At 52.7% G+C, this 25,132-nt stretch overlaps 1 protein-coding gene and 1 long non-coding RNA gene across 2 annotated transcripts in view; one reads left to right on the forward strand and one right to left on the reverse strand.

Moving 5' to 3' along the window:
• The window catches only part of LOC309636585, a 56,010-nt gene extending 45,647 nt beyond the window's left edge, over positions 1-10,363 (reverse strand). Inside the window, exon 1 of the long non-coding RNA XR_014250086.1 lies at positions 9,146-10,363. This is a non-coding gene — a long non-coding RNA (uncharacterized lncRNA). The remainder of the gene's footprint in view (positions 1-9,145) is intronic.
• Positions 1,869-4,509, forward strand: GSTP1 (glutathione S-transferase pi 1). Its single transcript, XM_082409840.1, has 7 exons — positions 1,869-1,901; positions 2,029-2,064; positions 2,481-2,587; positions 2,690-2,777; positions 3,801-3,904; positions 3,999-4,106; positions 4,270-4,509. Coding segments are annotated over exons 1-7 (633 nt in total). The 5' UTR covers positions 1,869-1,900; the 3' UTR covers positions 4,459-4,509.
• Positions 10,364-25,132: the final 14,769 nt, after the last annotated feature.

Below are 25,132 nucleotides of genomic sequence, written 5' to 3' on the forward strand. Positions count from 1 at the left end.
TAGTGTATGATTCCATTTACATGAAATGTCCAGAAGAGGCAAATCCATAGTGACAGAATAGGTTAGTGGTTGTCAAGGGATGGGGGAGTGGGGATGAGGAGTGATGGCTAACGGGTACAGGGTTTCTTTTCGGGGTGATGAAAACGTTCTGGAATTAGTGGTGATGATTGCACAACACTGAATATACTAAAAACCACAGACTGTACCCTTTATAAGGGTGAATTTTATGTAGCAATAAAGCACTTATATATATTTTAAAACCCACCAAAGACAGGTGCTGATATGTCCATGGACTGGAGGTGGGGGTTGGCCACAGGGAGGTGCCTGCCCCCTTTGGCTTCTCAAGCTGTGCTTCTGGGCCCCAGAGGAGGAGGCCGTAGGGTGGCCACAGAGCTAGACCACCGGCTGGGCCGGTGGAGCCAGAGGGCTGTGGGTAAAAGCAGCCACTGAAACACCACAGCAGAGTGTCCAGCCAGCCTGGGGGACAGCTTGCCCAGGGGACCCGAGCGTGATGGCTGGAGGGTGTGTGGGCTGGCAGGAGGCCGGCCCGCTGGATGGCAGGGTGTCTCCCACGCTCCCAGGTCTGTGATGCTTGTGCACAAAAGGAGCGCATGCGTGCTCCAGGCCAGAGCAGGTGACTGGAAACTTTCTGAACCTTGGTGTCCTCTTCTGCATAATGGGAACAGGACTCCCTCCCTCCCTTCCTTCTCCCCTCCCAGGGTGTGATGGAGAGGACATGAAACCATTTATACAAAAGCTCTTTGTAAGCTGCTAAGTGCTGGGCAGAAGTTACTCCAGCTGTGAGTCAGGGATAGATCCCGGCTCTTGGGCCACCTCCCCCATCCCCTCCCAGCCCCAGGCAGCTGTGGGCTCCAACGAGGCTCAGAGGTGCTCCTGATAAACTGCGTTTGGTGTTTTCCCATGATTGGGGTGGATACTTCTGCACCTGGGAAGGACACCTTCCTCTTTCATCGTGGCTCTGACGGGAAAACCAGACTGAGACGGGCCAGGCTCAGTCAGGTCCCAGTTCCCAAGGAGGACCGCCCCCGCCCCGCCCGCCCAGTACCAGGAAGGGCCAGCCAGGAGAACAGGGCTGTGGGTGCAGAGGGGCCCGCAGGGAGACAGGAACGGGCTCTGCCTGGAAGGACGCAGCCCTCCCAGGTCCAGGAGGCCCTGCTCATGCCAGCCTGTCTGTCTTTCCATCCGCCGTATCCACAGGCTCAGTCTGTATTTGAAGAGTACAGAGCACTTCGACCCAGTCAAAAAACGGTTTGGAGACTACAAGGCCTTGCAGAAGAAAGAAAGAGAGTTAAAAGTGAGGCCCCTGAAGCCAACCAGACCTGTTTACTAGCTGTGTGACCTTGGGAAAGTCACTCTGTGCTACAATCCCCTCCTCTGTAAAATGGGATCTGAACAGGACCAAGTCTTAGGGTTGTAATATGTGTAAAGTTCTCAAGGCAGCCCTCAGTCCCTAAGGGTTTGCTATTATTATCAAGGAGAGAGGATGCGGAAATGGGCGTTTATTGAAATAGCATCCATTCAAGCAAAAAGCATTTATGGAGCACCTACTGTGTGCTGGTGCTGGGGTGCTCAGTCCTGGCCCTCTGCGGGCCCTGAGGATGCAGTGTGTTCGGGGGCGGTGAGCAGGTGTAGCGACTGTGTGCTGCTGAGTGTGGGTGCCTCTTGTAAAGCCACTGCGCATCAGGCAGGGTGCACCGCTGCAGAGGGCCAGTGCGCCCCTCCGGCCCTGCTTCACCACACCCACACCTCGCCCCGACCAAGATCCGCTCTTTGACTTGGCGGATTCCTGGGGTGGGGCGCGGGGTGGAGCAGGACCTTAAATATAAGGCCCGCGGGTCCTCCTCCCCACTTCCTGCCGCACTTGCACTCCGCCGCCGTCAGTGAGTACGGTCTGGACCGGGTGGGGGGAGGGGCCGGCTGAGCCACCCCCTCTCCTAGCAGTCTGACCCCCAGCCTGCCTGCCCGCGGGGGTCCTCCTTCATCGTCCTGTCTGTCTGCCTCTCCTAGTGCCGCCCTACACCATCGTCTACTTCCCGACGCGAGGTGCGGCCCCTGGTTCTTTAGGAGGGCGAAGGGCACAGACAGGGGCCCCAGCAGGACTCCCAGTCTGCACAGCCCGAGGCGGAGGCGGAGGCGGGACCCCCCGGGGGGCGGGGCCGGGATCTTGGGGCCCGGGCCTCATCCTCTCTGGGGCCAAGCGCGGTGCGCTCTATCCATCTGTCTCTGGTCCCTTCCTGGGGCGCTGTGGGCTGGGTCTGCCTCTCTGTCCCCCCCATCCCGCCCCCCGCAAGACACGCCGGGGGCTCCACTCTTTCTCCACGGCCCGTCTGCTCCGCAGCAGGCTCGGAAGCTAGAGTTTGTCCTGTCCCCAAGTCCAGTTCCCATACTCCTGACTTCCCCAGGGCGCAGCGAGGCTGGGGTCCCTGCCCATCCCCACGCCCCGTCCTCCCCTCCCCCAGGGCGCTGCGAGGCCATGCGCATGCTGCTGGCCGACCAGGGCCAGAGCTGGAAGGAGGAGGTGGTGACCAAGGAGTCCTGGTTGCAGGGCCCACTCAAGGCCTCCTGTGTGAGTGACTGTGCTGCGGCAGCAGTTGGGCCTTTACGGGGCAGCACGAGGGTGCGGGGCAGCTGAGCTCCGCGTCCCTCACCGAGCCCTTCCCCCTCCCAGCTGTACGGGCAGCTCCCCAAGTTCCAGGATGGAGACCTGACCCTGTACCAGTCCAATGCCATCCTGCGACACCTGGGTCGCTCCTTTGGTGAGTCCTGAGGTCGAAGGCAGCCCAGTCCAGAGAAGCACCTGAAGGGTCCCGTCAAGATGTCCTGGGGCCTGAGTTGCTGCCACGGGTCCTGTGGCTGGAGGGCAGGCCACATGGCCCTAGAGGAAGGGGCAGGGCCTGGGTTAGGAGGGTTCTGGGTTATAGGGCTGGGGCTGCCGGTCCCCCCGGGCAGGGGCCGTACAGGTCTGGCTGGCCTCCAGCCAGTCAGCAGCACATGGGCTCACCGTGCCTGTTTCCCGGATGGTAGCTCGGAGGCAGTCACCAGCTGCCACATGTGTGCTGCTATAGGCTAGAGCCACTGTGGGTGTGCCCGGGAGCTTCAGAGTAGACCTCCTGCCCGTTTCTTCCTGCTCTGGCCTCACCTGAATCTGGAAAACCCATGCACACAGTGAGCAGGCCTGTGGCCTTGTTTCAGGGGTGGCGGGAATGTGGCTTAGGGAGACGGCTGCCTCTTTGTTGGCTATCTTGGCGGTGGGGGGGGGGAGGGGGGTCCCAGGAGGACAGAAGAGCAGTGCAAGCAGCCAGGCCCAGGCCCACCCTAACTTCTGCAGCCCCAGGGTGAGAGGACAGAGGCCTCCAGCCGCAGCCTGCTTCCCCGTCTCCCGCCCCACGCTCTCCTGCACTCAGAGGGACACACCAGTCTGCAGAGCCAAGTTCTGTCCAGGCCCCGCAAATGGCCACTCCTCTGGCCTAGGGACGCATGATCGGAGGCTTGGCCCACACTTGCAGGGGGCCAACCTGGAGGAAGGGCTTGGGGCGATTTGGGCAGGGAATGTCTGGCTCCCAGGGACCCAGGGTGTGGTCTCAAAGACAAGCACGGGCTTCTGCTGGGTATGTTCCTTGGGCTTGTGGAGATGGGAGCCGCAGAGTTGGGCAAAGAGGATCCTCCAACGCAGGGGACCTGGTTTCCCAGCCCTGAGGCCTGCAGGCTTCTGGGGGAGAGGGGAGCAGCGGGGCACCAGCCCGGACAGAACCTGACCCTCTGCCTGGCCGCTGACCCAGGGCTCTACGGCAAAGACCAGCGAGAGGCAGCGCTGGTGGACATGGTGAACGACGGCGTGGAGGACCTCCGCAGGCACTGCAGCCACCTCATCCACCACAGCCATGTGAGCAGGCCGGGCTGGCACTCAGGGCCGGGGCTGGGAGGCCCCCCGGGCCAGACGTGCCACAGGCCGCCACGGGCATCGCTCCCTTTCACAGGAGGAGGACAAGGCCCAGTACGTTCAGGAGCTGCCGGGGCACCTGAAGCCTTTTGAGACCCTGCTGTCCCAGAACCAAGGGGGCCAGGCCTTCATCGTGGGCGACCAGGTGAGTGCTGGGTCCAGCCCGTTGTAGGTCCATTTCTCAGAAGGGCAAACTGAGACCAGAGCAGGGCCATGACTGGTTTACTGGAGTAGCCAGAGTTCTGGCCCCCAGTAGCCCCCCTCTCTCTTGACCCCATTCAAACCCCCTCCCGCCCCCTGCCCTGCAGATCTCCTTCGCAGACTACAACCTGCTGGACCTGCTGCGGAGTCACCAGGTCCTGGTCCCCGGCTGCCTGGACTCCTTCCCCCTGCTCTCGGCCTACGTGGCCCGCCTCAGTGCCCGGCCCAAGCTCCAGGCCTTCCTGGCCTCCCCGGAGCACGTGAACCGCCCCGTCTTTGCAAGCCGCAAGATATGAGCCCACTCGGCCTCCGCTGCCCTTGGGACCAATAAACATGGTGAGAGGAAAGCTGTGCTGTGGTCACTGAGGGACCGGGTGGCCACAGGGGGCCCTCTGCCCCTTCCCAGGCTGCCTCTCGGAGGATGAGGGCTGGGCTGGGCCCTGGAAAAGCCGTAGGTCCCCAGAGCTGCCGGGAGACAAAGAGGAGTGTTCCAAGTCCAGCGAGGAGGATGAGATCCCAAACCTCAAAGATCTACCCTGGACAACTTCCTGCAGGAGGGGCTTGACCTCCCCAGGGGTACTCATGGTTATGGCCACCTGGGAACCATCTCCATCTGAGAGAAGGGCCGCCGTGTAGGGAACAGACAGTCCCTGACGTCTGTGTGATGAGTTCTGTCGTCCGGCACAGGCAGGGCGGTTGGTCTCTGCACACTCAGGTGCTGTGCACACATGCCGCTTGGGAGTGACACGCACGCTTGGGTGTTTCACCCAAGTGAGTGTTGATGTTATCCATTTTCTCGTGTCCCCCACAGTCACCCCCAGGCAGGGCCCAGGTGTGTGGCTGAAGGCAGACCTGGGAGCTCTGGGCACATCATGCTGCTTGGGAAGCTGGGGGGGGTGTGGTCAAGGGTCTCCTCCAGCTCCCGGAGCCTCTGTCAGCCCTCGGCGGGAGCACTCTGCCACCCGCCCGGTCCCAGCCCATCTCTACCCTCCCGAAAGACTGTGACCGCCTCCTGCCTCCTGTGGCACCCTCAGCCTGTCCGGCCCCTCCCGCTGGCTCCTTGGACAACGTGGAGTCAGATAATTCCAGAATGCCTGGCACTCCCAGTGCAGAGCTCTCATGGCTTCTTGCTGCCCTTCAGGCAAAGTCCGCAGCCTGAGGAGCCTGCCAGGCCCTCCTAGATCTGAACTCTTCGGTCTCCAGAACATTCGCCACGCCCCTGCCTGGTTCACCCTTAGAGCTGCTCTCAGCTCTCCAGAGAGCCCAGCCCGCCCGCCCCTCCCAGCCTTTGTTCCTGTGGCCTCCTCCGGCCCCCCACTCTCCCCGCCACCCCCCATGGCCACCCCCCTTCAGCCCTCAGCTCGCTGCCCCTCTGCTGTGGCCAGGTGCCCTGGGCACTTCCCCCTCTCCTGTAGCTCCACTCTGTGGGGTCTGGCCTGCCCAGTGGTCTCGGCTCCAACCCTCCTCCTTTGAGGTCAGAGAGAAGATCAGGTTAATTTCTGCCTCCCCTGCCCCCAGGTGAGGTGCTGACTCACCTTTACCCGTCAGGAAATGGGTGTGCAAACACCAGCAAGAGCTGCCTCTTTGTGTCTGGGACACTCTACCTCCATGGGGGAGGCCGCAGGGCCTCAGTAGTGCCCCCCTCACCCCCATCAACCGAGCCTGTTTCATAAGGGTCTCCTATCACAGGCCTGTCCCAGTTCACAGACCTGGTGGCCCCGCTCCATTCTGGCCCCATACTGGGGACTTCTCTCACTTAACCCGCTCAAGGGAGGAAACCCAAGCTCAGAGAGGGAAGGCAACTTGTCCAAGGCCACACAGCTTATCAATGGAAGAGCTGGAATTCAAACCCAGGGCTGAGGAACTCCCAGGCGGTCCTCAGAAAGGGAAGAAGGGAGGGGGCTGGGGCCAAAGGAGTGGGCAGGAGGCCAGTTTCAGGAGCAGGAGTGACTTAGACCCAGGCAGGTGCCAGAGGCTCCGGCGGGTGGGCAGGGGCACTGGTGGCCACTGTGGAGGCCTTGCCTGCCAGGCCAAGGACTTGGAGTTGACCCCGGGGCACAGGGGTCACCGCAGGCTTTTGAGCAGAAAGGAGGACTTTTAGAAATCTGAGCCTGTAAGTGCTCAGGGAGCCTCAGGCATCACCTAAGTCTACACACTCACCTTACAGACAGGGAAACAGAGGCCTGGAGAGCGGAATGACTTCCCAGGTTCATGGGCAAGAGGGTGGGTGGGCCGTGGGGATGTCCTGGGCCTGATGCTCCTGGTCTGGATGCCTGGCTGCCCCCTTAAAGGAGCCTCTGCCTGATAGACTCCAGCAGAGGCCCGGTGAAGAGGGTCTTGTTTTTTTTTAAATTAATTAATTAATTAATTTATTTTTGGCTGTGTTGGGTCTTCGTTTCTGTGCGAGGGCTTTCTCTAGTTGTGGTGAGCGGGGACCACTCTTCATCGCGGTGCGCGGGCCTCTCACTATCGCGGCCTCTCTTGTTGCGGAGCACAGGCTCCAGATGCGCAGGCTCAGTAGTTGTGGCTCACGGGCCTAGTTGCTCCGCGGCATGTGGGATCTTCCCAGACCAGGGCTCGAACCCGTGTCCCCTGCATTAGCAGGCAGATTCTCAACCACTGCACCACCAGGGAAGCCCAAAGAAGAGGGTCTTTTGTGCATTGGATTTTGGGGGCTGGTGGGCAGTTTTGGTTTCTTTGGGTGGGAACCCCCCAGGAAGGCCCACTGGTCTCGGAGAGAACAGCGTAGAACCTGAACCCCCATTGCCCTGGAGGCAGAGATTGGGCCACAGGGGTTCACGGCACAGGTAGAGGGGACAGTGGCCAAGGGAGGCCACAGAGCAGGCCTGGGGGACACGCGGGCGTCCTGCAGGTCTTGGGACAGTGGGAGGAAAGTTACTCTTTTGAAAACTTCCTGGGGCTTCCCTGGTGGTCCAGTGGTTAGGACTCCACGCTTCCACTGCAGGGGGCATGGGTTCGCTCTTTGGCCAGAGAACTAAAGTCCCACATGCCGTGCAGTGCGGCCCAAAAATAAATTTAAAAAAAAAGAAAGAAAAACAACTTTCTGCAACCAACTGCTTCCACATTCTTTGGGGTGACTGGGCTGAGTGTTTTTGATTGTGTGGCTCCGTGACCCCAAGAAGGTGGCTAGAAGAGGCCCCTGCCGCTGAGAGGAGGGACTCCGGGGACTGGCAGGGCCCCAGTTTGGGCGTCTGGTGTGAGCTGGTGCAGCAAGGATGGGGGTGATGAGATCACCAGGTGGGGGAGAGACTGGGAGCCCCTCCAGCTGGAGAGGTGACAAGTGACCCCGGGACTGAGCTTCCTCCAAGCGATGCCCCAAGCATCTTACATATATTTACTCATTTAACCCTCACAAAAGAATCCACCTAGTGGATGCTCTTAATATCCCCATTTTACAGATGAGGAAATCGAGGCACGGAGAGGTGAAGTAACCTCCTCAAGGACATGCAGCTGGTTAGGAGGCCAAGCCAGGTTTCGAACCCAGGCTCTCTGGCTTCAGAGCCTGTGCTTGTAACAACTCTCCCAGCTTGAACTACTATTTTTTTACATCCTGGTCCAGAGTGGCTGCAGTTACCAGCAGGCAGCCGGTAACTCTGGTGACCCCACCCTAATTATAGGGGGACAGGAACCCTAAGAGAAAGGTTAGGCTTCCACCCTCTCAGGGTGGAAGTGGGACAGGTTCCAGTATAAAGGCGGGAACATTTAAAGACTGGTGACTGGGTTTGCTCCCCAGCTTGGGAGGAGGGACGTGGTGGTTACAGACTCAAAAGGCCAGTCGTCCTGGGAGCTCCTGGTCCTTAACTGGCTGCTGCTGGGTCAGAAGAGGTGGAATCTAGGGTGCTGGCATCAGTTCCTGCAAGGGTTTGCCCTTTGGTGGCAGCCCTGGGACTCAAGAGTCTCCCCTGGGGTACCAGCCTGGGGAGGGTGGGGAAGAGGGGTGCAGGGAGTCACCCCAGACCTCAGGGGTAGAACCAGGGCTGCTTTGAGGCCTCGAGTCCGGGTCTTGGCCTGTGGGCCTCGCTCCCCAGCCACGCCAGAAGCTGCGGGAATGTTAGCTCAGTCCTTCTTAGCCTTGCCTCTGGCCTCCACCACCTTCTCCTGGCTCTGTCAAGGTCCCGACTGGCTCTGGTTTGGGCTCCATTCCCCCTCTCCAGCCCACTTGGTGAGCTGCTGGCGGGCTCTCTTCCCTACCCTGGAGGTCGGGACCCCTGGCTGCCCTCCCCCAGATGCACAACCTCTCTGGGCCCGTTTCCTCTTCTGACATTCCGGGCAGTCACAAAGTGCCACGCTGTTTACCAAGCACCTTCTACGTGCCAGACACTTAGCGGCTCTTAAAACTTCCATTTTACAGGTGAGAAAACTGAGGTCAGAGCTGGAATTTGCACCCAGGCAGACTGCCTGCCAAGCCTACGTTTTTCCCTAAGAGCCCCAGAAAATGCTCTCAAACGTGCTCTGGACGAATCTAGTCATCAACGAAGTGGTTATTTAAAATGTTAATGTTAGTACAATGTTAAATATCCTGATTGCAATCAAGTCAAAGCCGCAGGAATTTTAGAAGCAAGAGTACAGGTCACGTCCAACCACTGGCCTGCTTTGCTGTTTGCTTTCATGGCTGAGAGGCTGGAAACCAGCTCTGCAAACGTGGAGATGAAAGCGGGGTGAGCATGAATAGCTAGGAGGCTCCACTCACCGACCCTACGGAGACGTTTACCCCCAAGAACTGCTGACTGTTTGTCCAGGAAGTGCTTTTGGCAACAAAACTTGAACTCCAGATCTTCCCATTGGAAGACTTTGTTTGCACCAGGGGTGCCTTTGCATGTCCAGATGGGATTTTCCACAAGGTCAGGAAGATAGCCCAGGATCCCGCGAGCTTTGCTTGCCATCCCTTCAACTTATTTGCAAGAGCCTTGTTCTTAAGAGAAGCACCCAGGGGAGAAAATAAAACGAAGGCTTTTGGCTTACCCATTGGCTGCATCCGTGACTGGGTTCTGGCTCAAAAGGGTGTCAACAATGAGAAAGTGGTGGCTTCTCAAAGATTCAGGCTCAGTACGTTTAAGTCTTCAGATAGACCTGCGGATTAGGCCACACCTATGGAAAGTTACCATTTTGAGAGTTTGAAGCAGTGGCTTTTTCCTGTTATCACCAAAATAGGACAACTGGGACTTTGGCTCACAAATCCGGCCAAGGCAGAGTTAGACACACGACTGGGATGGCCGCTCAGCTCTGACCTGGCAATGTCTGTGTGCATCTCCTCCTCCAACCCTGCCAGCCCCCATCATCCCCTGCCGGTACCAGGCCCTGTCCTCCAGACGCATGTGACCCACGCCCAGCTAGTCACCAAGCCCCAGCCCCAGGCACAGTGCGTGGTCCGAGGTGTGAGCCCTCGCAGGGAGCTGGGCCCATCAGAGTGCCCGCTGACCCAGCCCGGACAGCGCTGGCCAGGCCCCAGGAACTCCCTCTGCGACCAGAGCTTTCTTTTCTGTACAAGAGTCTGTGAGGATGTGACTTCGGAGCAGACTGTGGGGTTGGTTACAGCTGAGAGAGTGGAGCCTGTGTGTATGTGTGTGTGTGTGTGTGAGAGAGAGAGAGCGAGAGAGAGAATGAGTTTTTTTAGGCCACAATTCCAGTCCCCGAGAGGCCAGATCCACTCTGTCCTTCCCCTGGTTTGTTTATGTGACCCCAGACATGGCTCTCTTTTGGAGTTGAGTTTCTGTGACTTCAGCTGAAAGAGACTGTGATAGTTTCCAAATATGTCCACAAACCCTTTGACAATTTTCCCCTCAGAATTTGGAACCAATCTCCTACCCCTTGAGTGTGACTGGACTTAGTGACTTGTTTCTAGTCACATGTGTGGAAGAGATGGCTGCAGGACGTGTAGGACCAGGTCATGGAAGCTCTGTGGCTTGCTCCTGACTCCCGCTGTTGGGCCACCAGCCACCCATCATGAAGACACTCAAGCAGCCCTGGTAATAAGGAACTGAGGCTTCCTGCCAAAGCCAGCACTAAATCACCATCCATGTGAGCAAGCTGCCTAGAAGGGACTTCTTACCCTGCCTTGCGCATTTCTCTCCGTGGAAACCACAATAAAGACTTCTGCCCACAGTTCCCCATCTTTCTTTGCCTCTTGACCGACCCTGGTGCATCTTCGGGCCAACCCCCCCCAAACCCTGCCCCCACCCCCCCCCGGCATGGCATGCCTCGTTCTCTTGGGATCTGTGAGAAACAAACTATCTTTTCGATGGCAGTTGCCTCTTGATCTGTTGGCCTTGCCATACCTAAATAATAATAAAACCTATATTTAAAACAGAGACCCTGGGCAGTAACCGCCCAGCCAAACCACTCCCAAATTTCAGACTCAGAAATGGAGATAATAAATGCTTATTGTTTTAAGTAGCTAAATTTTGAGGTCATTTGTTAGGCAGCAATAGATAACTAATACAGAGTTGGTACCAGGCCAGCACCATCCAGCCCCAGCGTGGGATGAACATGGAGCAGATTTTAAGCTTCACAAAGCAAGGCAGGTGCTCTGAGGTTTAATGAGCTACTTTCCAGAGGTTTTCTGGTTCCTTTGGTTGAGGTTTGGTGTCTTCTCTGAGGCCACTCGGCAGAAGTGTTGATTAGTGCTTGGGACAAAGGCACATCCTTCAAATAGGAATCTTTCTTTTGATGATCCCAATTCCTGATTGCAAACCCAGCGTGGCCAAACACCCCCATGTACGTTCCAATGATTAGTTTTTCCACGGAGCTCATTCATGTTGAAGAGAAGCTGATGAGCTCGACCTGCCCCTTACTTGCTGTGTCATCCAGATCTTGATACCCCAACAAGAAAATACATCTAAAACATTTAGCTCAGTGCCTGGCCCGTAATAAGTGCTCAATAAATGGCTGAACACAATTTTTGTAAGAACCCAGCTCTGCAGATATTATTGCTACCCTTAGCTTCAGGGCTATCTCAACATCTTGAGAAAGCGGCATGTCTTCTTTCACCATATATTTTGTACAAATAAGCAACTGAGCAAGAGGAAAAAAAAACTGATGGTCAGTTGACCTCTAGCAAAACTTGAAGTTTGACATTTTCAGCCAGTCATCGTTCTGCACTTGTGTATAGAACGAAACAAAGAAATATTACTCCGTTGCGATTTTCTCTGCAAGTAAAGATTTTTAAATCGAGTTTTTTATTATTCAGTTTTGAAGATCAACACGTTATTTAAGAATGAAAACCAAATGGATTGTTCTAATCACAACAGGTTGAAAAGCTATCTTCTCATAGACAGCCCTCGGTAGGTGATTCTTCTGTTTAAATAGTGTAGTAGTCAGTGTTCTCCGGAGAAACAGAACCAGTATGGGAGATATACATGGATAAGATTTATTACATGACTATGGAGGCTGAGAAGTCCCACAATCTGCCGTCTGCAGACTGAGGCCCAGGAAAGCCAGTGGTGTGGTTTGAAAGTTTGAGAGCTGAGGGCCGATGCATTGCGTTGGCCAAAAAGTTCATTTGGGGTTTTCTGTAATATGTTAACTTTTTGCCCAACCCCAATATCATAGATTCCAGTCCAGGTCAGAAGGCGTGAGAACCAGGAGTGCTGAGAGCAGGAGATCGATGTCCAGCTGAAGCAGTCAGGCAGGAAGTGAACTCAACCTTCCTCTGACTTTTTGTACTATGGAGGCCCTCAATAGATTAGATGAAGCCCACCCACTTTGGGGAGAACCATGTGCTGGAACATCTGTCCTTCCCCACAAATGGCATTCCTACACCTGTACATCTTTTCTCACGTAGCGAAGTTCTTCCATGATGGCCCCGATGCCCTCTGACCTAGAACACCACTTCGTCTTCCTACAAGGGCTGATCCCAGCAGCCTGTCACTGGCCTGAGCTGTTTTCAAGTGACCAATGCAGCTGCTCAGCATTCACTCTGGTCAAGGCATGAGATGCAGGGATTGACAGTGTCACTTTGTAAACCAGCAGTTTGTACCAGCTCTCAAGGTGACCCCTGCTGTTCCACCTCTATGCATCCAAAGCACCATCTGGGCCTCCAGGTTTCAAGGGCACGTTTTATTTTGTGTTAGAATGCTCATTTACATATCTGCTTCCCTATTCTATGATGAAGAGCCTTTGGAGAGAAGGGGCTGCATTATTATTATTACTATCTTCTTCTTTTCCCACGTTTGTTGTTATTCTTTTTAAAAATATTTATTTATTTGTTGACGTTTAGGTAGATTTACAATGTTGTGTTAAATTCAGGTGTACAGCAAAGTGATTCAGTTATACGTACATATATATTCTTTTTCAGATTCTTTCCCATTTAGGTTATTACAAGATATTGAATATAGTTCCCTGTGCTATACAGTAGGTCCTGTTGTTTATCTATTTTATATATAGCAATGGATGTAACCAGATTCGTTGTTTGCTACGTAACAAACCACCCCAACACGTAGTGGTTTGAAATAACTCTCATGTCTTATTTCTCCCAGTTCTGTGGCTTGGTCAGATATCTCTTCTGGTCAAGTCACCTGGGGCTGGATGGTCCAGGTTGCCCTCATGGTCACCACCTGGGCCTCAGTGAGATGCCTGGGACCTCCATCCACATGACCCCTCATTCTCTCAGAGGCCTGCCCAGAACTGGATAATGTGGAAGTTTTCCAGCACTAAGAGAGAGCAAGCCTCAACGCCTAAGTGCTTTTCAGACCCCTGCTGGTGTCACTTTTGTTAATATTCCATTGACCACAGTAAACCACACTGCCAAGTCCAGATCACAGGAGGTAGAGACATTCTTTAGCTCTTGATGGGACAAGGGGCAAATTCATCTTGCAGAGGGGCTTGTGCAGGACAATGGGAAGAACTTGGGGTCAGTTTGCCATCAGCCACCAATGCTTTCAGGCAGAAGGTGAATGATCAGAGGAAGAACAGAGATACAAGAAAGCAAGCAAGCCAAGAGGTGACCATGTGAGTAGTTTTCAGGGTAACCCTAAATGAATAGAAACAGAGTGTATGTCATATAAACTAGGAGTAAAGAAAAATGGAAAAAAAATACTCAACCAATCCAAAAGAAGGCAAGAAAGAAATGAAAGAGAACAGAACAGGCAGGGCAAATAGCACAAAATAAGACAGGTTGAAACACAAAATATATTAGCAATTAAACTGAATGTAAATAGACTATCCACACAAATATGCCCAACTGATTTTTTACAAAGAGGCAAAAACAATTCAACGGAGGAAAGATAGCCTTTTCAACAAATGGTGCTGGAGCAATTAGACTGCCATAGGCCAAAAAATGGGAGAAAATGTTCAGGGTCTAGGGCCAGGCAAAGAGTTCTTAGACTTGACACTAAAAACGTGACCCACAAAAGGAAAAATCGATAAATTGGACCTCATAAAAATGAAAAAGTTTGCTCTGCAAAATGCCCTATTAAGAGGATGAAAAGACTAATTATAAGTGGGAGAAAATATTTGCAAACCATATATGCAACTAAAGACTAGTATCTAGAATACGTAAAAAACTCTTAAAACTCAACAGGTAAAAAAACCCCAAGCAATTCTACTTGAAAATGGGTAAAAGACATGAAGAGACAGTTCACTGAAGATGATACAGATGGAAAATAAGCACATGAAAATATGTTCAACTTCATCAGCCACTAAACAAATGCAAATTAAAGCCGCAATGAGATATCACTACAGGCACTTCCCTGGTGGTCCAGTGGTTAAGAATCCATCTTGCAATGCAGGGGACGCTGGTTCCATCTCTGGTTGGGGAACTAAGATCCCACATGCCGCGGGGCAACTAAGCCCCAGCGCCACGACTAGAGAGAAGCCTGAGCACCGCAGTGAGCATAGAGCCTGTATCTATGCATGCTGCAACTAAAACCCGACGCAGCCAAAAGATAAATAAATATCAAAAAAAAAAAAAGAGGGCTTCCCTGGTGGCACAGTGGTTGAGAGTCTGCCTGCCAATGCAGGGGACGTGGGTTCGCGCCCTGGTCTGGGAGGATCCCATATGCCGCGGAGCAACTGGGCCCGTGAGCCACAACTACTGAGCCTGCGCGTCTGGAGCCTGTGCCCCGCAGCAAGAGAGGCCGCGACGGTGAAAGGCCCGCGCACCACGATGAAGAGTGGCCCCGCTTGCCGCAACTGGAGAAAGCCCTCGCACAGAAACGAAGACCCAACACAGCCAAATAAATAAATAAACAAACAAACAAACAAATAAATAAATAAATAAAAATGCTGGCTTAACTCCAAAAAAAAAAAAAAAAAGAAATCACTACACATTTATCAGAGTGGCTAAAAAAATAGTGACAACACCAAGTCCTGTCAAGGACTTGATGAAGCTGGATTACTCATATATTGCTGGTGGGAATGTAAATTGGTACGTTTACAAACTGGAAACAGTTTGGCAGTTTTGCGTAAATCTAAACATGCAAATTATCGTACAGCCTAGCCATTACGCTTTTATCCCAAAGAAATGGAAATTTGCTGTCACACACAAAACACCTGTATATGAATGTTTATAGCAGCCTTATTGATAACAGTCCCAAAGTGGAACTAACCCAGATATCCTTCAATGGGTGAGTGGTTAAACATACCAAGGAATACGACTCAGCAGTAAAAAGGAATGAACCACGGAGACACAGGACAACTGGAATCTAGAGAACTGTGCTGAATGAAAAAAAAAGCTAATCCCAAAAGCTTGTGTACTGTTTGATTCCATTTACATAACATTCTTGTTGTGACCAAATGATAGAAATGGAGGACAGGACTTCTCTGGTGGCGCAGTGGTTGAGAATCTGCCTGCCAATGCAGGGGACACGGGTTCGAGCCCTGGTCCGGGAAGATCCCACATGCCGCGGAGCAACTAAGCCCGTGCGCCACAACTACTGAGCCTGTGCTCTAGAGCCTGTGAACTGCACCTTCTGAGCCCACGTGCTGCAGCTACTGAAGCCCGCGTGCCTAGAGCCCGTGCTCTGCAACAAGAGAAGCCACCACAATGAGAAGCCCGCGCACCGCAACGAAGAGTAGCCCCCGCTTGCTGCAACTACAGAAAGCCCGTGCACAGCAACGAAGACCCAATGCAGCCAAAAATAAATTAAAAATTTAAAAAAAAAAACAAAAAGAAAAAGGTATGGTGGTTTTAGTTTTCATTTCCCTGATGACTAATGATGTCACGCACCTTTTCTTATGCTTGAGGGTTGTGTAATATTGCCACATGGAATATCTCAAGACAGCAAACACTTTTTTTCCTTAATTTTATTGAAGAATAGTTGATTTACAATGTTGTGTTAATTTCTGCTGTACAGCAAAGTGATTCAGTTATACATACATATATTCTTTTCCCTTATGGTTTATCACAGGATATTGATTACAGTTCCCTGTGCTACACAGTAGGACCTTGTTGTTTATCCATCCTATATATACAGCAAAAACTTTTTTTTTTTAACGTTGAGGGTTGGACTGTGAAATATGGACACAGGTGGCTAGTAATTTGCTCCCCCTTCAAACCAGTCTTTAAATATTTAGTCATCATGTATTTAGTTTGGCCATATAGAAGCTGCTTAAAAAAAAAAACGACAACAACATTGTTTATAGAAACAGATTCACTTTCAGTGGCTGAAAAAAACCCCTCATAACCATTTCCTACTTCTCTGTAGTTCTCATTCTTGCTTCAGGTTGTGTATTAATTGGATATAAGTTCAACTGAAGTTACAAAGCCTTCAAATAACAGCAGCTGAAACAGGCTAGAAGTTTTTTCTCACTCAACTAAAAGTCCAGAGTCATCTGGATGGGCCTGGTATCTGCTGTCTGTGATGTTGGGGACCCAGGCTCCTTCCAGCTGACTCTGTCACGCTAAGGCTGCTGTCCTGTCTCCTCTGAGTTCCAGCCAGGGGAAGGGAGTTCTCTGAACCACACCTACTGGGGAGGCACATTCTAGGGTTTACAGTGTAGATAATAAAATAAGTTACTTGCAGCCAACACCCAGCACGACCCCACGCAGCATTTGGTTTGGAATTTCTTTTTTGTTGTTGTTGTTGTGTCAGTAGATTTTTTATTGCCGAGTAGCATCCCTAATACATAGATGTTCTGTAATTTTTTTTTTTTGGCTGTGTTGGGTCTTCGTTTCTGTGCGAGGGCTTTCTCTAGTTGCGGCAAGCGGGGGCCACTCTTCATCGCGGTGCGCGGGCCTCTCACTATCGCAGCCTCTCTTGTTGCGGAGCACAGGCTCCACACGCGCAGGCTCAGTAGCTGTGGCTCACGGGCCCAGTTGCTCCGCGGCATGTGGGATCTTCCCAGACCAGGGCTCGAACCCATGTCCCCTGCATTGGCAGGCAGATTCTCAACCACTGCACCACCAGGGAAGCCCTGGTTTGGAATTTCTGACTTTCAATTGACAATGACTTCTAGTGAATATCCCTTGCAAAAATACTCAGCAAAGAGAGGCAATGTTATCAAGAAGTTATTTTTTTCTCCTTTTTCAGCACTTCAGGGGGTGGGCCAATTCATATTTAACCAGTTATTTAAGGAATCAAGGTGGGGAGTATACTGGCTGCTCTGTAACTGGTTTATTCCAGTTCTGTTTTATATAATGGCCCCCGGGGAAACTCCTGGTGGCCTCCGCCTAAGCCCTGCTCTGACTGTGGTGACAAGTCCCTGGTTTGACAGCAGAGTTTCTCCTACACTCTACCAAGCACCTCGTGAAGCCCGCAAATGTGCCACCCACCACAAGGGTGGAGGGCTCACTCCTAATACTGTCTCCTCCCATTTGTGTTAGGACGATTTTGACTGCAAGCCACAGAAACCCCACTCAAACAAAAGCGAATGTCTTGACTCAGCCCGCTGGGAGGATGGATGCTTCTGACTTTAGGCATGCTGGCTCACCTCCAGATCTGTCCCACTCTCCCTGGCCCCCCACTCCTCCTCCCTGGACCACGCCCCCAAATCAGCTGCCACATACATGTCCTGGTCTCGGGCTCTGCCTTCTGGGGAGACCCAGCCTAAGGCAGCAGGGGCTAGTTATAGTAATAGTTTTTGTGAGTTTTTCCAGTGTTGGGGGTGACTGATATGTTTACTCCTGTGGGCATTTATTGACACAATCTTTCATTGCACAGGGAGGAAGATATAAGGCAGGTTCCATGGGCTTAGGGACTCTGTCTCATCCCCTGCTGAGCTCTCAGTGCCTTGAACAGTGCCTGGCACTTAGTAGATGCTCAAGAAGTAGCTGTTGAAGGAGTGGGGGGAGGGCGGTCCTGTGGCTCTTGGCGGCGTCCTCCGGTCCTGTCTCTCTGAGCTGAGTTTCTTCCTGGGGCGAGCCTTCCTCCTGGCCACTGCACTCCCTGGTTGTGCCTCAGGAGGGTGCCAGAACCTTGGCGTCTAGAGAGGAATGGTGCTCCCCACTGCCCAGGACCCCCACCTGACGGTCCCTGGCTGGGGGTCTCAGGGTGTGTGTCAGGAAGGGGCAGGGAAAAACCTTGCCTGGGCCTGAGTCCTGACCCCAGCTTCTCCCACACTGGGATGGAGCTCATCGGTCCCTGGCAGGTGTAGGGATGGCTCTTGGGTGGTGTGCACTCCCTGGAGTCAGCCTCAGGGAGCAGAGATCCTGGGAGCAGAAAAGGCATCTGGGAATATCCCAGGATAGATGGGGAGGGACAGAGGTCTGGATCCTGAGCTGGCCCAGTGGGCTCTGACCACCTTTCCTCTGCTAAGCTGGTCAGATGCGGGAGAAGAGGCTACGGCTCTGCCTGGGGTGGAGGGGCGTGTTGGGAAGGGCTCGGGGTCCTCCGCAGCCCCCGGACTACACAGGCCAAGTATGAAGGACCGCTGGCCTGGACTGAGGGCTTGCTATGTGCCAAGCGTCATCTCATTTAATCCCCACAGCTTATCCTCGCTTTGCAAGTGAGCAAAGTGAGGCACAAAGTTCTGAGGAGCCAGGCCGAGGTCCCTGAGAGTGCCGGGGAGCTTGGACTTGAACGCAGGCCGCCTGGCCCCAACACTGCGCTCTTGTCCCTGAAGCCCCAGATGGGGAACTCTAATGTGAGTGCCACGAGGGCAGGGGACTTGTCTTCTTGATTGCTCAGTTTGTGGAGGCCTATTCGGCTCTGGACCCTAACTGTGTCTCTCCAGGCTTTTGGCAAAGCAGGCCGGGCACGGGCCGGCCCTGGAGAGCCGCGCAAAAGCGAGGCGTGGTCTATCTGGTGGCAGGGCTATTATTATTAATTTTTAAAATAAATTTATTTATTTTATTTATTTATTTTTGGCTGCTTTGGGTCTTCGCTGCTGCACGCGGGCTTTTCTCTAGTTGCGACGAGCGGGGGCTACTCTTCGTTGCAGTGCATGGGCTTCTCATTGCAGTGGCTTCTCTTGTTGCAGAGCACGGGCTCTAGGCTCATAGGCTTCAGTAGTTGTGGTGCGCGGGCTCAGTAGTTGTGGCTCGTGGGCTTAGTTGCTCTGCGGCATGTGGGATCTTCCCAGACCAGGGCTCGAACCCGTGTCCCTTGGATGGGCAGGCGGATTCTGAACCACTGCGCCACCAGGGAAGCCCCAGGGCTATTATTATTTTTTAATATTTATTTATTTTTTGGCCATGCCACTCAGCATGTGGGATCTTAGTTCCCCGACCAGGGATCAAACCCATGCCCCCTGCAGTGGAAGCGCAGAGTCCTAACCACTGGACCACCAGGCAAGTCCCAAGGCTATTTTTGCTGCTTTCTAAAGGAATGTGCCTTCGGCCCTCACCTGCCTCAGAGCACGGTGGATGCCAGCATCCTGGCGGTGGGGGGACACAGACCCTGGAAGAGCCTCACTGCCACCAATTGGCCCTGCTCCCGCAAGGCTAGAGGTGAAAGCCCTTCTGGGGTTTCCAGTTGCTCCTGGAGGGGAGTATTCTGAACGCGAAACCGCTAAAGGAGCTCACCCCGGTTATCAGGTTGTGCTGGGACGCTACAAATGATGTGAGCAGGGCCCCGGAGCACCAGGAATCCACTCCCAGCCCCTCTCAACCCTCTGGGGAGCATTGGGGTAGAGCCACCTTCCCTTCATGCCCTGGTGAGTGGGGGGTCAAGTCCCTGGCTTGGTCTTTGCTGGCCTGAGCCCTTGGTCATGCCTCACACGGCAGGTTGGTAGGCACAGAGTGGCACTGGATCAGCCCAAGAAGGGGAAAGAGGCCAAAGGCTTTCCCCAGCATCAGCCTGCTCCTGGGACCCGGCACCCCCACGCAAAGTGGAGCTCCCAGCCCTGAAACGGGCCTTGTTGGCCACTTTCAGCGAAGCTCGCACCCGAGGCCCATCAGATGATAGGCAGTCACAGTGACAGGCCAGTGCTCAGCCAGGCCACTGGTCTCCTTTCCCCATGTGGGGGCGGCTGAACCCACCGAGGGAGGGGTCCAGGGCCGTCTGGGGCTGCCACTCCCATCCTGAGCTTCCCCCTGGGGCCTGGCCCACGGCGGTGTCAGCCCAGGGTGCTAGGTGCTGTCAGGGTTGTGGGAGCAGAGAGATGCTCCTGGGTCCCAGACCTTCTACTTTCTTGCTTTATTCCCTGGTTTGGCTGGAGCGAAACTTCACATGGATTCCCAAGAAAGGTGTGGAAGGTAGCTTTTCTGAGACCTTCCTATCTAAAAAGTCTACCTTCCCACTTGACCCATCACTGGTGGTTGGCCAAGTGTACATTCACAACTGGGAATCTTCCCCACCCCTACCTGGAAGGCCGTGGCTGTGTGGTCTTCTCACCTCCACCCTCAAGAGGCGGGGGAAGCCCAAGGCCAGTCTGATTTCACTCTTTTGTGGGCAGCCTGTTTTTTTTCTTTTTGTCTCCAGGGAAGCTTTTAGATCGTCTTTTCATTCTGGGTGTTGTAAAACTCCTCAACCATGGTTGTAGGCGTGGGTCTTTTTTCTCTTCATTTTCCTGGATCCTTGAGGTCTTTCAATCTAGAGAGGCGTGTCCATTAGCTCACAAAATTCTTTCATCTCACTTGTGCGATGATGTCATTTTCTCTCTTCTCTCTGTTGGTTGGATGTCAAAACGCTTGGTTTCGTTTTCCAGGTCTCATCTTTTTCTTACTTTTACCTCTTTTTAAAATGTCATAAAATGTCTCTTTATATTGCAACCCTTCAGTTAGACTTTGGTTTTGGCAATCATTTTGAACTTCCAAGAATTCTTTCTAGCTCTGGTTTTCAGTTTTCCTCTCTGGGGAGATGCTGTGCTGCCCTGCCGAGAAGTGTCCCCTTCTGAACCGAAGGGCTTACTCCCCAGCCCTGTGCAGGCTGGTGGCGAATAGCCCTGGGCGTCAGCCCTCTTTGGAATTGCTTAGGAACACATTCGTCTGCCTGAGTTCACACCTCCTTCCCTGCCCACATCCAGTGACTGGTTGACAAACGAGTACAAACACCCAACCTTTGTCCCAACTCAGGACAATCTTCCAGAACCACCCAGCTTCCATGCTTCCCATGGGATTGGCTCAGACCTTCATTGATACCCCACTGCCGCCCAATTTATCCCTCCACCCAATCCTGTTTCCTTCCTCTCTCTCCCGTGGGTGTTGACGCCAAGAACTCTCCCTAATAATCCTCCCCCGTGCCAAGCTCTGCTTCCTGGGGATCCCAACCTATAACAGCTGGTACCAAAAGTGGCCCGAGAAAGCAGACACTCAGGGGAGTTTGGAGCAGGGTCACCCATCACCCAGCTGGCAATGAAGATGCATCACACTGGTGGCAGAGAGAGCCCGGCCCAGGTAGCAGAACGACTGCTACACTTTAACTGCGGGAAGAGGGAAGCAGTGGAAAGGAAAGGAAGGCACAGACTGGTGAGGTGGATCAGGCATGTGAGAAATAGGAAGGCAATTGTACCTACAAGGACGGCGGAATTAGGTGTCCATCGCTAAGCTTGATCGACGCTTTGGGAGAAAGACAGTGAGAGGCTGAGAATGATGAATCGGCATGAAAGGCTAAGGGGTGTGAAGGAAGATAGCTAGGCTTCCACCTCCCTGCAGAGCTGGAGGGCAGGGTGCCAGGCCTGGGACTTAATCCTGAGAGCAGCTCAGCTCTAAAGAGGGTACAGTTTCCAATGAGGCAGATCTGCCGTGCCCAGGTCAGGAGACTCTGCCATACGGCAGGGCAACATCTGGGCTGACACCCCCTGCCCTGCAAACTCTTGAATCCCCAGCTTCCCCCGAGCCCTCAAGCCAGAAGTGGCCCATCCCTCCCTGTTAAGGGCTAATGCTCACCCCCACCCCTACCCCACTTGCTTGAGGAAGCTGCAAGCAAGACAACGTGCAGCCCCCCAGCCTCTCCTGACCACTGTGCAAATAACTAGGCTAAGTCACCATACGACCTGGAGGGGACAGGCTGGGCCGAGAAGGGAGGAGAGAGACCACACTGAAAGGAGCTGGGGACCCAGCCAGCATGTACCAGGAGAACGTGCCAGGGACTGAACGGTGACCAAAGGAGGGCAGAACACACCGTTGGACCAAGGAGAGTTTATTGACCTGGGAACAGTGCCCAGGGTTATAGGACTTAATTTCTGGCAAGAACCCCAGGAAATGGGGCAATTAAGCTGTTAGTGTGGCTCTTAGTAGCAATGTCCACAGTAAGTGAGGTAGAAATGCCAGGATTGCCATGGTAGACGGCGGGAGGTACAGGCGTAAGGCTCAAAAAAGTAGGCACACAGGACTTCCCTGGTGGCCCAGTGGTTAAGACTCCCCGCTTCCACTGCAAGGGGTGTGGGTTCCATCCTCGGCTGGGGGGACTAAGATCCCTCATGCCACATGGTGCGGCCAAAAAAAAAAAAAAGAAGTAGGCACGCAAGCCTGGATATTCTATGTAAGGCTGGAAACCCCACATTTACCAAAGCTGTAAGGCATGCGCTGTCAAGGGGGCCCCGCCATCCCCGAGAAGCTCAATGGCAATGCCTCTCTGCAGGCCAGGGCTGACGGTAGGAGAAGCTGTACAGAACTGGACTCTCTGTGGCAATGGGGATGCCAGGACCCTGAAACAATGTAGCCAGGTGGGCGCTTACCCACCAGAAGAAAGTGGGAGCAATTGTAAAAAAGGGCAGAATCAGAATGGCAGCCCAGGTCCTAACCATAGAGAGATATGTTTGTTTGTTTTTTCACTTCAGAGCAGTAATTTGGTGTCACGGTGATAAACAGGGAGAAGAGGGAAAATATCTTAGCATTTCTCAGTAGACAATGTCTCCCTAAATAAACATAAAATATCAAAAGTGCAACCATGGCTCTGACTATTGCTGGAGCCTCTGATGCATTTCAAATTTAAGTGCAAGGAGAGAATGAAAAAGTCCTTCTGGACCTGTGGTTTTCAATTGTTGGAGATAGTGCGCCCCCAGGGGACATCTGGCGCTGTCTGGAGACACACTTGATTATCCCAGGGAGGCTACTGTCTCGTCATGGATAGAAGACAGGGATGCTGATACGCAAACTGCAATATGCAGGGCCGTCCTTCACAACAAAGGATTACCCAGCCCACGATGTCCAGAGTCACATTCGAGGAGCTCCATTTTAGACCAGCCCTCTCATTTTACATATGATGAATCTAAGGCCCAGGGTCTCAGAAGTCTGGAAAGAAGTGGGATTTTCCCTCCCTGCCTCATGTACACAATAGGTTATGCTCCGAACAAGTCTTACAATCAAACTATTGGATCTAAACTGCAGGAAACACATAGTTCTTACAGGAATCCAGGAATCTACCAACATGATCACTAATTTCCTTCCATGGAAATGTTAAATCTCATTGCTTTCCTTCTGTGGAAGAAAAAAAATGACCAAGAAACAAAAACCAAAGTGGTCTGATTTTATTTTATTTTTTGGTAACATCTGATCTCTTATTATTTCTTTTTTTTTAAATTGAACTATAGTTGATTTACAATATTGCGTTAGTTTCAGGTGTACAGCAAAGATTATATATATATATATATATGAATATATATTGGGTTGGCCAAAAAGTTCGTTCAGTTAGTGAATACATCGTTCAATAAAGTTCTTGGTAAGGGACTTCCCTGGTGGCACAGCGGTTAAGAATCCGCCTGCCAATGCAGGGGACACGGGTTCGATCCCTGGTCTGGAAAGATCACACATCCCGCGGAGCAACTAAGGCTGTGCACCACAACTACTGAACCTGCGCTCTAGAGCCCGCGAGCCACAACTATTGAGCCCGCGTGCCACAACTACTGAGCCTGCGAGCCATGCCTAGAGCCCGTACTCTGCAACAAAAGAAGCCACTGCAATGAGAAGCCGGCACACCGCAACGAAGAGTAGCCCCTGCTCTCCGCCACTAGAGAAAGCCTGCATGCAGCAACGAAGACCCAAAGCAGCCAAAATAAAAATAAAATAAAATAAAGTTCTTGGTGAAAATGAAAAATGTGTCTTTTATTTTTACTTGAAACTGAACGAACTTTTTGGCCAACCCAAAATATCCCTCCTACCCCCCTTCTCCTTTGGTAACCATAAGTTTGTTTTCTATATAGAGAGATATTTTGATGGTTATTAGTACTCAGTGCTTCTAGGGGCAAAACAAATGGTCAGCCAACATGATTATTGCCCAGTCTGGACCACCCGAAGAAATCAAGAGTAGGTGATGGGGGCTGTGGACGGTTGGCCCCAAAAAGGTCACACTCCTTGTCCAGTTTGCAGACTTGAACCAGTTTTCAGACCCAGATTCACTGATGAAGGGCAGAGCCGACCCCCAGCTCCTGAGTGGAACCTTCAGTGGGACCCACCCAGGCATTTGGAACACGGCGAGGAATCCTTGATTTTTAGGAGGAGCCTGGCTGTTCTTGGAGTTCTGAATTACAAGACAGTAAAACCAGTTTCTTGTCTCAGCTGTGGCTGGTCCAAATGTTGGGAATGATAGGATGCTTGCCAAGTATCCTCACATATGCGTGACGTGCTGGACCACCCACACAGGACATGCTAAGAGACCAACTAACCTATTTGGCCACCGTTAGCTCATCACTCATCTTAAGCCCATAAAATTGTTGAAGGGAAAGAGACAGAGAGTGAGAAATTCTTTGGAGTATATCCCCGACCCCTAAACCTTACTCTTGGAGGTGGTGAGCGAAGAGCAGCTAGAATATGGTAGAGGAGACTACTCCCTCCCTCCTCCAGCTTCCAAGCCAGGGTCTGACCCAAGCTGGGGTTCAGTGAAGCTCCAAGTTGGAAGAGTTCACGACTTTGAAGATGACACTGGACCAGACCATTCAATGACCCCAAGGTGCCTGGAAGAGCGTTTATGACTTCAGAGTTAAGCTATGGATGTGCCCTTGATTTCTTCCAGGGAGAGAGAAGGACTCCTTCAATGGAACGCGTTCAATAAGGGTGGAAAGAAAGAAAGCTCTGTCTGCTGGCACCCAGAGGTGTGCAGCTAGCTCAGAAACCGGGCATATGCTCTGAGGTGGTGAGAGAACTGCGAGGGGTGCCCAGCTCAGCCTTGGGAGATGTTCCAGGAGCTCTCAGCGGCTCCCACCCTGGACTGGAATCACCGATAGTGCCAGGATGGCAGGGAGGTGCTGGGCGTTGAAAGGGAATGATAGGGCGTTGCTATGGTGGGCTCCATGGCAACTCTCTTGGTGAAGGTAAAATTGATGACACTGGAAGTCTAGCTGCTCCAGGAAGCTGGGGCTTGGGACCTTGGTCTACGTCAGGGGTTGGCAAGACTTTTCTGCAAAGGGCAAATAGCAAGTATCTTGAGCTTTGAGGACCACATAGTCTCTGCTGCAATTATCTGTTTCTGTCCTTGTAGCACAAAAGCAGACGTAGATACTATGTAAATGAATGAGTGACTGGCTTCCAGTAGAACGTGTATTCATAAAAGCAGGTGATGACCTGAGGTCCATAGTGGGCCAAACTTTGGTTTAGATGGTGAAGGAACACATGCCGTGGGCTCCCCGTCTGATACGAATCCTGAAGAAACTTCAAAGAGGAGTGAGAATTTCAGGAAAAAACAAAATTAAACAAAA

Source organism: Balaenoptera physalus (assembly GCF_965194825.1).
Source record: "Balaenoptera physalus genome assembly, chromosome: 10".
NCBI classification, from domain to species: Eukaryota; Metazoa; Chordata; class Mammalia; order Artiodactyla; family Balaenopteridae; genus Balaenoptera; species Balaenoptera physalus.